Source organism: Lynx canadensis, chromosome D1 (genome assembly GCF_007474595.2).
Source record: "Lynx canadensis isolate LIC74 chromosome D1, mLynCan4.pri.v2, whole genome shotgun sequence".
Lineage (NCBI taxonomy): Eukaryota > Metazoa > Chordata > Mammalia > Carnivora > Felidae > Lynx > Lynx canadensis.
The window spans coordinates 22,063,987-22,073,696 of NC_044312.2; the positions used below are offsets into that span (position 1 = coordinate 22,063,987).

General features: G+C 51.8%; 1 protein-coding gene across 2 annotated transcripts in view; it reads left to right on the forward strand.

Moving 5' to 3' along the window:
- SLC37A2 (solute carrier family 37 member 2) overlaps positions 1-8,790 on the forward strand; it is a 29,065-nt gene extending 20,275 nt beyond the window's left edge. Inside the window, exons 11-18 of one of the 2 annotated variants that reach the window (XM_030332033.1) lie at positions 435-497; positions 818-903; positions 1,416-1,464; positions 1,671-1,744; positions 2,033-2,111; positions 2,255-2,352; positions 2,641-2,705; positions 4,462-8,790. In XM_030332033.1, the coding sequence (XP_030187893.1) occupies positions 435-497; positions 818-903; positions 1,416-1,464; positions 1,671-1,744; positions 2,033-2,111; positions 2,255-2,352; positions 2,641-2,705; positions 4,462-4,477 (530 nt within the window). In that variant the 3' untranslated portion in view covers positions 4,478-8,790. Of the gene's footprint in view, positions 1-434; positions 498-817; positions 904-1,415; positions 1,465-1,670; positions 1,745-1,844; positions 2,112-2,254; positions 2,353-2,640; positions 2,706-4,461 lie in introns of those variants that run through there. The other variant, XM_030332034.1, reaches the window with a different exon arrangement.
- Positions 8,791-9,710: the final 920 nt, after the last annotated feature.

Sequence of the window (9,710 nt, forward strand, 5' to 3'; positions counted from 1 at the left end):
GAGGTCTCAAATGGGTGGGAAGGCTCCTGGCAGAGGAGGCCAGTTGTTCAGGAGCAGAGCAGGAATGTGGCTGGTTGAGCTGCAGCTCAGTGAGAGTTGTGTCCCCAGGGTAAAAGTGGCCCAGTGGGACAGGGTTCTTATGGGCCAGATCCCAGTGCTTTCAGGGGAAGGCTTTTCCAAGGGGTCAAGGCCAACCTGCAGGGGGAGAAGGAATTACAGGATGGGATGGAGGGGCAGAAAGGGTGTCCAGTCCAAAATGCTGCAAATTTACTTGTGACCCTGGCCAATGACTTCCCCATGAGTCTTCACTCCTTCATCTGAAAAAGGAGGAAGTGGACCGAATCAGGTGCTCTATAGGGGTTCTTATGGCAGTGGCACTCCAGGACGTTTGCTCCGAGCCCCCAGGTCTGACCACATATTTGTGTTTTGCATAGCTCATTTCAATGCCAAACAGGCTGGGGACCTGTCTACCCTCTTTGATGTTGGTGGCATCATAGGTAAGGCCCTTCCCTGTTCTGCCTCAGGCTTCATTCTCCTTTTCTCTTGTGCGGGTGCAGAAGGACGGGACAGGGCCAATGCGACATGACCTGGGCAGCTCCTGCCCAGTTGGGTGGCCCTAAGAAAGTTGGCTCTTGAGTTTGATCTTCTCATGAGCAATGGGTGCCGGGAGGGCTTGAGAGGGAGAAGCTCTGTTGGTTCTGGATGCCCATGCCCAAGCTAGCACCGGGTAGAGGATGGGGCAAAGCTTGGGGTGCCATGTAGTGGGAGGCCGTGGCCATCCCTGGGGCAGCAACGTGTGAGTTGGTTTGTGTTCTAGGTGGCATCATGGCAGGGCTCATCTCTGACTACACCAATGGCAGGGCCACCACCTGCTGCATCATGCTGATCTTGGCTGCCCCCATGGTGTGTATAACCTCAAGAGTGAAGCACATGTGCTCACATGGACTCATGCGGGCTGTTGAAATGTGTGCACACCCGGACATTTATGCACACGCCTGTCTCTTTGCGTGTGTGTCCATCCTTGTGCACACCCAGGGGCGGGGGAGAAGCCAGGGTGAACACAGGAAAGAGATTTGGACTGAGAATTTTGGAAAGGGATTAGCGACGACTTGGCCTTGGTGGAGAAAGGGGAGGCCAGCTGCTAAAGTTCTTGGTCAAGGAGAGTATAGGAAATTAAGGTTAGGTAAGAGAGAAATCTTTGTGAAAAAAAGGGCAACAGTATATTACCATGTGTTGGACCCTCCATCCCTGGGAAATTTAAAGACCAAGAGGTCTGGGTTCGAGAAAGAAAAGGAGTAAGGTGACCTCTGAGGTTCCCTGGCAGGAGGGGGTGTGCCAGACTTCTGGGCTCCATCTAACCCAGGCAGCCCATGGGGAAGCCTGGGCGTGACTGTCTCTCCCCTCTCCCCTCCCAGATGTTCCTGTATAACTTCATTGGTCAGAGTGGGATTATCAACTCCATAGGTGAGGGCGTGGATGCAAGTCCTGGCAGCCCACAGGAAAAGCATTGCCTTGGGGACCCCAGGAAGCTGGCTTGGGGACATCGGTGGGAGGCACAGGGAAGTGGAGGTTCTCAGCCTGATGCCTGGAGGGGGTGGTCTCACCTGCTTTGGGGCTGGGGCTGGTGGTGGTCCCTCATCCCTAACCAGCTGTCTCTGTTACTGCCTCAGTAATGCTGATCATCTGTGGGGCCTTGGTCAATGGCCCTTACGCGCTCATCACCACTGCAGTCTCTGCTGACCTGGTAAGCGGGCTGCCCCCCCTGGGGCCGGGGATGACTCTGGGGGCTTGGTCAGGGCCTGGGGGCTCCAGATCCATTTCTCAACATCCCTACCCCCTCCCAGTGCACAGAGATCCTGGCATATGAGATCTTCAAAGTCCTTCAGAATCTGCCATCGGCCCTGGCCTTTTCTCTCAACTCCAAGCCCAATTGCTGCCTTTCCCCAAGTTAGCCCCACTCCCAGCCCTGGTCCTGCCTGGTGCTGCCTCTCCATCTCCTGGTGCTCCTCCCCGCTCCATTCTCTCTCCCCAGGGAACTCACCAGAGCCTGAAAGGCAACGCAAAGGCACTCTCCACCGTCACGGCCATCATCGACGGCACTGGGTCCATAGGTCTGTGACTCTAGCTTTTGGTTCCTGGAGGCTGAGCCCTGAGCCTTGTTTTTAGCACATTTCTTGGAATGCTGCCCACAGGTGGGCAGGGAGGTTCAGGGCCCCTTGTTGGGTTCCCTTCTCTGACATTGTGTTCTTTGCAGGTGCAGCTCTGGGGCCCCTCCTGGCTGGCCTTATTTCACCCACAGGCTGGAACAATGTCTTCTACATGCTCATCTCTGCTGACATCCTGGCCTGCTTGGTACGAGTTCTTGGGGTGCACACATGGGCACTGGTGGGAGTGAATGTCCTGTCCTGCCAGGCTAGAACCCGGGAGGTCCAAATCATTGGCCGTGAGGGGCTCTGGAACATGAGAACAGCTGCCTTTCACTCAGAACCACTTTCCTCCCATGAGTGAGCCCCTGCCAGGTGAAACTGTGCCCACAACCTTCCTTCCTGCCAGCCCCCTGGTCACGTAGCACCGGGGACTAACCATGTGTTCATTGCTAATATTTCCCTCCCTTCCCTTGGGTACTCGAACTCCCTACAGCTCCTCTGCCGGTTGGTGTACAAAGAGATCCTAGCCTGGAAGTCATCCCTGGGCAGAGACAGAGGGTGAGTCCTCCAGACAGCTATAGCTGTATCCCCAACCTTACCTCTTGTGGGCATTAAAACCAGTGCTCTGGTGCTCAGCACCCAGTCTGAGCCCACCTGTAGCCCAGAGTGGAGCCAGACCCTGGATGTGCTCCGTGGCCCCCCCACCCCTACCCCCAACCCTGCTAATGTGTCCTCTGTTGTCCCCATATGTCTCCATAGCTCTAGTCTGGCCCTAACCCACCCGCGATAGTATTTTCCTCAAGTCCCATGACTTTTGTGAGTATTTTCTTCAAGTCGGTGACTAATATGCCATTAGAATGGGGCCTGCATGCAAATCCTCTCTCCTCCACTGTGATTTTTCCAACTTCCTTTTTGTTTTTCTTGGGGGCCAACTCCAAAGACTCTCTCCCCGAGCAGAGCATGGTGCTTGGGATCTGTTTCCTAAGGAGCCCGAGCTGCCACATAGGTTGGCAGACTCCTCTCCTTAGGGCTTTGGATGTACCCCGAGGACAGAGGCAGGATCCAGGGAAATAGTTTTCCCTCTGAACTCGGACTCTGAGCCGTACGTACCTCCTGAAGTTCAGAAACCGAGATCATCCAGCCCCTCTGCCTGGGGTGTACAGAAAAAAGCAACTACCAATCAAAGCCTCTGGGAGAAAATTCCGATCAAGTCTCGGTGGTTGGCCTGGTGTGTTCTCTGTGTACTGCCCACTGGTGGCGGGTGTGGAGGCCGCACAGATAGGCTAGTGGCTGAGGCAGAGCCAGCAAGAGGTTGGGCTGTGTGCTGGTGCTGAGGGTAACGCTCTCTCTGGCCTTTCTGGCTCTCCTTTTGAGCAGGAGGCTCTGGCTAATGAGCTGGCCGGAGCCGTGGACCTGGTCTTAGATGGTAAATGTGTGGAAGAAACCCCTGGGGTCATGATGACCAGCATCGTATCTGGGGAAGCACTCCCACTTACGGATGGCATCTTCCAGGTTCAGGGGGAGAGGAACTGAGAGCAGGAGGCATTAGCAGAGTATCTATCTGCCTGCCCTGGAGGAGGGGGCAGGGGATCGGTGCTCCTCCCTTCTGCCTTCCCCAGGCCAGGCCTGAGGGGAGGCTGGGAGAGGAAGAAGGAAGCAGGAAAGGGGGATGAATACTTGGTAAGCATCTGCTCTGTGCCTGGAACTGAGTCTGACTTCAGACATACCCACTTATCTCTCAGCAACCGTGAGGTTGGTTCTCTGATCTCTAGATGAGAGGCTCAGAACTCATGGAATGTGCCTAAGGCCTTCAGCTTGTCCCAGCAGAGTCTGCTTTGCTCTGTACTGCTGCCATCCTAGGCTGGGCCTTGTCTGCAGAAGGCCAGTGTGTGGGGGAGCGGAGGAACGTACTAGGGTAGAGGGAGCACTGGGCCTAGAACCAGAAATCCCTGGGCAATCCTGACTTCTCTGCTCACTTTCATTTATAAGACCTTGGGCGTATCCTCTGAGCCTCCACATCCTTATGTGTATAACATGGAGATGCTTATCCCTAAATACCCAACAAGATCGATAGGAGGCTGCGATGAGACGGGATATGTGATACTGCTTTGTAAAACTGTCAGATGTGGTACAAACGTTGTAAGGTTTTCGCTATTATCCTGGCTTGCTGAAGAGGTGCGAGGGCTCCCTAATGGTAGAGAATAGGGATGAGAGGCAATTATTAAGGGACCCTACAAACCCATCTTCCCTGCTCAGACCATTGGCTTATTAACCTGTGCCTCACTTTCTCTTCCACTGCCCCTCTCTCCTGCAGGTATAAAGAAATATGAGGCCTTGATTGGAAGAGAGGCACGGAGGGCCCCAGCTGATTCCCAAAGAGCTCTCCCCCTCCCGCCACCGGGGGCAAGACTATGGAAACTGCCAGCGATGGCTGATGGAAGCCTCTTGACCTAACACCAGCCAGCCCACAGGGCTGCTAAGGGGCTAGGCGATTCTCCATGGAAGGGACCACCAACATGGGGAATGGAAGACTCAAGGGCCTGCGCTCTGGAAGCCGCAAGCAGAAAGGATGGGGATCAGAGCTGAGCGGTGTCTCCAGCTTGCTAAGGGGAGGATATGCTCAGACTCTAGCTTGTTCAGATTCCAAGACCGAAGGCAGAGGCTTGACATGGACCAAGGCTTGGCAAAGGTGTGTTCTCCTTCCCGTGTTCAGTTTGAACCTCCGTGACCAGCCTGTACCTGTCGGTGGATTTCCGACCCTGTTTCGGAGCTGCCCAGCCTCACCTGGCTTCTTCATCCACCAGCCGGTTTTCTCGTGTATTCCCCCACGTTGGAAACTCTTCTCCCTTGCATTTGATCCTGTCTCTAACTCCTGACCTGAGTCGATTAAAGTGTTACTGCTATATCCTCCGGGGCCAGGACTAGGGAGATGCAAGGGAGGTGCCAATGGTGCAAAAGTTAGGGAGGCATCACTCTTGGGCTTGGGCCTGGGCCTGCGCCGCCCTGGAGAGTGAAGGCCTCCCTTGCCTCAGTCTCCTGCCAGCCCTCTGCGTCCCCAGGGGAAGAGCAAACACCAGTGCAGTGCTGGGGAGGGAGGGAGGCATGACTGAAAACACCAGCGTGTGGATGGTAGTTGCAGAGTGCTCACTGCTTGCTAGCCCTACTCCAGGAACGGAGCAGACGGTGGACACAGAGCAAGGACTTCTGCCCTGAGCACAGGCACCAGCGCGACGAGACTAGCAGGAAAGAAGGTTGCGTGGTTCATTCCCGCAGCTGTCACATGTGTAGATGCCTGGAGCGCTCTGCAGCCTGCCTTTTCTCCCCCATGTTCCCCATGTACTTATCCCAGCCCACCCCCCCCAATCCTGGAATGCTGCCTGCCAGGCCGGCTCTTGGCGTTTCTCCCTGTCCTCCGGAGCCACCCATCAGCACAGTACAGATTCCTGTTGCCCACTGTGCCTGTGCTCGCCCTCATTAGGGCCTGGCCCAGTCGCATGGGTTGTTGGGGTCCCAGGACCACGGGGTTCGTGTACTGGGGCTGCTTACAGCGGGCATTCCCTGGGGAGATGCTCATGGCCACGCTGATGACCCCGGGTCAAATGGGGAGCTGGAGCCACATACCAGGTACAGCCGTCACATTCACTGGGACACCTGGGCCAGTGCAGCACTGAGATAGGTGGCTCCCACTGCTGCGGTGACACACCGGTAAGCCTTTGACTTGCCTGCCGCTCACCCTGACTTGGAGCCAGTCAGGGACCTTGTCCTCGGGAGCCCCAGGGCCAGGCCTTACATCCAGCATTCTCAGATGCTTCTTTCAGAGCAGACACTAGATGGTGCCACCATCCCCCGGCAAAGCCTGGCATGGGCCACACACCGTTCCTGCTTCCAGATGGGGAGGCGGGAGCAGAGGGTGCTTCGTTAGCCAACTTTCGGCCTTCTTTCCACTGCACCAGGTCGGGGTAGGAGCCCTGGGAGACCTCCTCTGGTGGTGGGGGACTTCCGCGTCCCTGGCCCCACCACTGGCTACCTTTAAGCCTGTGTCCTCATGGAGAGAAAATAGTCCTACCCTTGCCTACCTCGAAGGACTGGTGTGAAGGGAGAGGAGTCAGTGGTAAACACACTCCCCGTCCCCCAGGAGCTTGTCTGGGGGAGGGGTAAGTGAGAAATATGAAAACAATAGGAGAAAAACACTGGAGGTAGTGACTGGAGCAGAGACATCCTTCCCTATGCCTGAAGGGAGAGGGGCCAGAGGGTGGGTGATCCCGGGGCAGGAGGAAAGAATGTGTAAGGTGTCAGAAGGAGGAATGCCTGGGACTTGGGCAGGTGGTCAGTTTGATAAGGTCTGGAGGGGACCTGGAAGAGGAAGGGAGTTAATACCAATACAGAGCAAGCCCCTACAAGTGCAGCATGGGGACTGGAAAAGAAACAAGAGGTGCCAGCTGGTGCCTGGGCCCAGGGTAGGCATGGCACCCGCAATCAGCAGAAGGCTTGTGGAGCTCAACGCCTGGCTCAGAAATGAGGACTTGGGCTGTGGGAGGGAGTTTGGGGGAAACACCAAAGGTGGAAAATCCCTAGCCCTGAGATCTGTCCCTCTGCCCTCGTCTCCCAGGTCCCAGGTTCCCTGCCCTTCTTCAGCTCTGTGCTCGGACCGTTCCCCCACAAGCCTGCTACCTGCCTTCTCTCTGGGCCTCAGCACTCACTTGGGGCTAATGCAGGAGCATTACGTTAATTAGTTATTCATTTAATTTAACTTCACATTTGGTCTCAATTAAGCTTAAAGTGTTCTTCCTTATAGATGTTACAATAGCACTTGTAATTAAAAAGCAATAACTCTTTGCATTTCTCCTTTAGAGAGCCATTGGGAGGCTGGGGTGGTGTGTGGTTGGGGGGGGGGGTGCGGGAAAGAAGTAATGAAAAGAAAGGGAACCCTTGGCACTCTGAGGCTTTCAGCAAGACTGAAGTTGGGGGAAAGGAGACTCAACACATCATGGGTGTGGGGTGGGGGCCCTGGGGACCAGAGAGTGCTCCTGGAGATAAGGGGGCAGTGAGGTGGGGAGGGTGTAAGGAGGCGATCCTTAGACATGGAGGGTGGGGCCTGATATTCTGTGGCTGGCAGAACAATGCCCCCCCCCCCCAAAGATGCTCACAGCCTAATTCCCGGGGCCATGAATATGTTAAGCGCAGATGTGATTAAGGACCATGAGATGGGGAGACTATGCTGGATTATCAGGGTGCGCTCCTTAATCAAAGAGGCAGGCAGGAGTGTCTGTTGTCGGATTAGAAGATGCTGGCTCTGAAGACAGAGAAGGGTATACTGGTGCAAGAGCAGCCTCTAGACACTAGAAAAGGAAAGGAAATGGGATTCTCCCCGAGAGCCTCCAAAACCTTTATATTAGCCTCGTGAAACCTATTTCAGATTTCTGATCTCCCAAACTGTATAATAATAAATCTGTATTCTTCGAAACTGCCAAGTTGGTGGTAATTTGTTACTACAGCAGTAGGAAGTTATTACATGTTCCCAGTGTAAAACTGGGACATCAATTTGAAGACAGAAAAAACAAAGAAATCCCCAAAGAGTAAAAGAAAACAAGTGGAGGGGATGGCTATGTAGCATTTAGGTACAGCATAAACGCTACCCATGTTAACTACCCTGAGTTCTTCTGAAGGCAGGGCCTGTGCTAAATGCACATTCTTCAGGATTCCCAACATGATGTGATGAATACCAGAAAAAGAAACTTTCTTGTTCTGTGGTGTTGGGCCCAGATTTTGATCCCTGTCATTTCTTCGGTCCCAAGAAACTGAGACAAGAAGGGTGTGTGTTGGGGTGGGGTTGGGGGCTGGGGTTCTGGAAACTTTTTTCCTTGAGTAAACGGCAACCACCAATAATGATGTTAGAAAGAGAGATCAAGAAACAAATACATTCTTGGTTTGTGGCTTTCATTCTTCCAGTGGCGCTTCTGAAAACCAACCCAAGTATCAAACATTCCAGTGGACCGTGCTTAAGAGAGAGATGGCTGTGTGTGTCCTTGAAAACTCCATGTATGGGCTGCTCCACTGAATCTCTCTCTCAGCCACTGAGGAGCCAAGTCCAACAGGGCAAAGACCCACCAAAAACACAGGGTAGATGAGAGCACTTGTCTGTGAGGTCCTATGTAGCTTTTGTCTCTTTGTCTCGGACTCTTGCCCAATCCTAAGATTCTGGGTTTTCCACTAGACTCAGTTGCTGCTTTTTTGGTATTTCTATCAACTGGATTTACATCACTTGACCTTGGTCCCTCGTTTTTCTTTATTTTTATTTTATGGAGCAAGATAGTGTAATATAAAGTATGTAAAAGCTTAGACTGGAGCCAAACCATCTGATTTGAAATCCTGACTCCTATTTAACCTTGAGCTAAGTGACCTCAAGCAAATCACCTCACCACTCTGTACCCTGTCCCCATCCGTGAAATGGGGATAGTAAGAGTACCTACCTCATAGGGTTGCTTATGAGGATGACTTAATATTTACAAAGCATTTAGGAAAATGCTTAGAACACGTTTGGTAAATATAATGAAAATTGTGATTTCAGCCTGTGAGGAATAGAATATTTCCAAGTATTGGGATGGAAACAGAGAATAAAGATTGAACCCTATGAACTATGAAATCCTGTCCAACCTTGACTTTTTGCGCTCCTGTGAGGATAATCAACACTTCATTTCCATACCGTTTCCACATCTGGAAACTTGCTCCTATGTGACAACAGCCAAATACTTAAAGGTTTAAGCCAAGAAGTTATGACAAAATATTTATTATTTGTACTGTAGATGTTAACTAGAGATTCTTTAATGAAAGTTTACCTTTTTTAGACACGGGTTAGGGAAAAGATGGGTACCAAGAGCTAAAAAAAATAGTATTAACCAATGTAGAAACAAGGAGTTGTTTGACAGCCAAAAATGATCTTTAAGTTATCTGAAGAGTGAGATGTCAGGAATCCCCATGTCAAGTTTGAGCCCCACTAACTAGGGAAACTTTTAAAATCCCTTTCACCTCTCTGCCTGTTGTTCTTCCGTAAAATAATTGCAGCAGGTTTCTTTACATGTTGAATAAAATCAAGTAAAATAAAAATTCTTCAACTGAAGCAGCAACGAAATGGTTGATGGAACAGTTTATGTCTTAGAGAAGTTCTAGAACAAGACATGGATTGCTTTATGTTAGAATAAAAACATTAAAAAATAATTTGGCGGCTTTTATCCAGGGATGGTTAGGAAGACAGCCTAGACAGCTCAGAGGCTACGTCTTAGGCTAGTCTATCCCACCAGGACTGATGCTTTATACCCAACAGGTACACAGTAGATATTGAATGAATGGCAGTGCATGCTGGATGAAGCATGACTGGATGGCTATGCATTCTCTCGTACCTGAACTTTGGTACAATAATTTTGATGAATTTTTAGATCAAATAGCTGATACCATGTGTCAGTAAAGAATGTTAATATTACTCCCATTTTTATAAACGAGAGATTTAAGGAACTTGCCAAAAAATGACCTAGGAGGTGTGTTTTGTGGGCTTGAGGGACTTCTAAC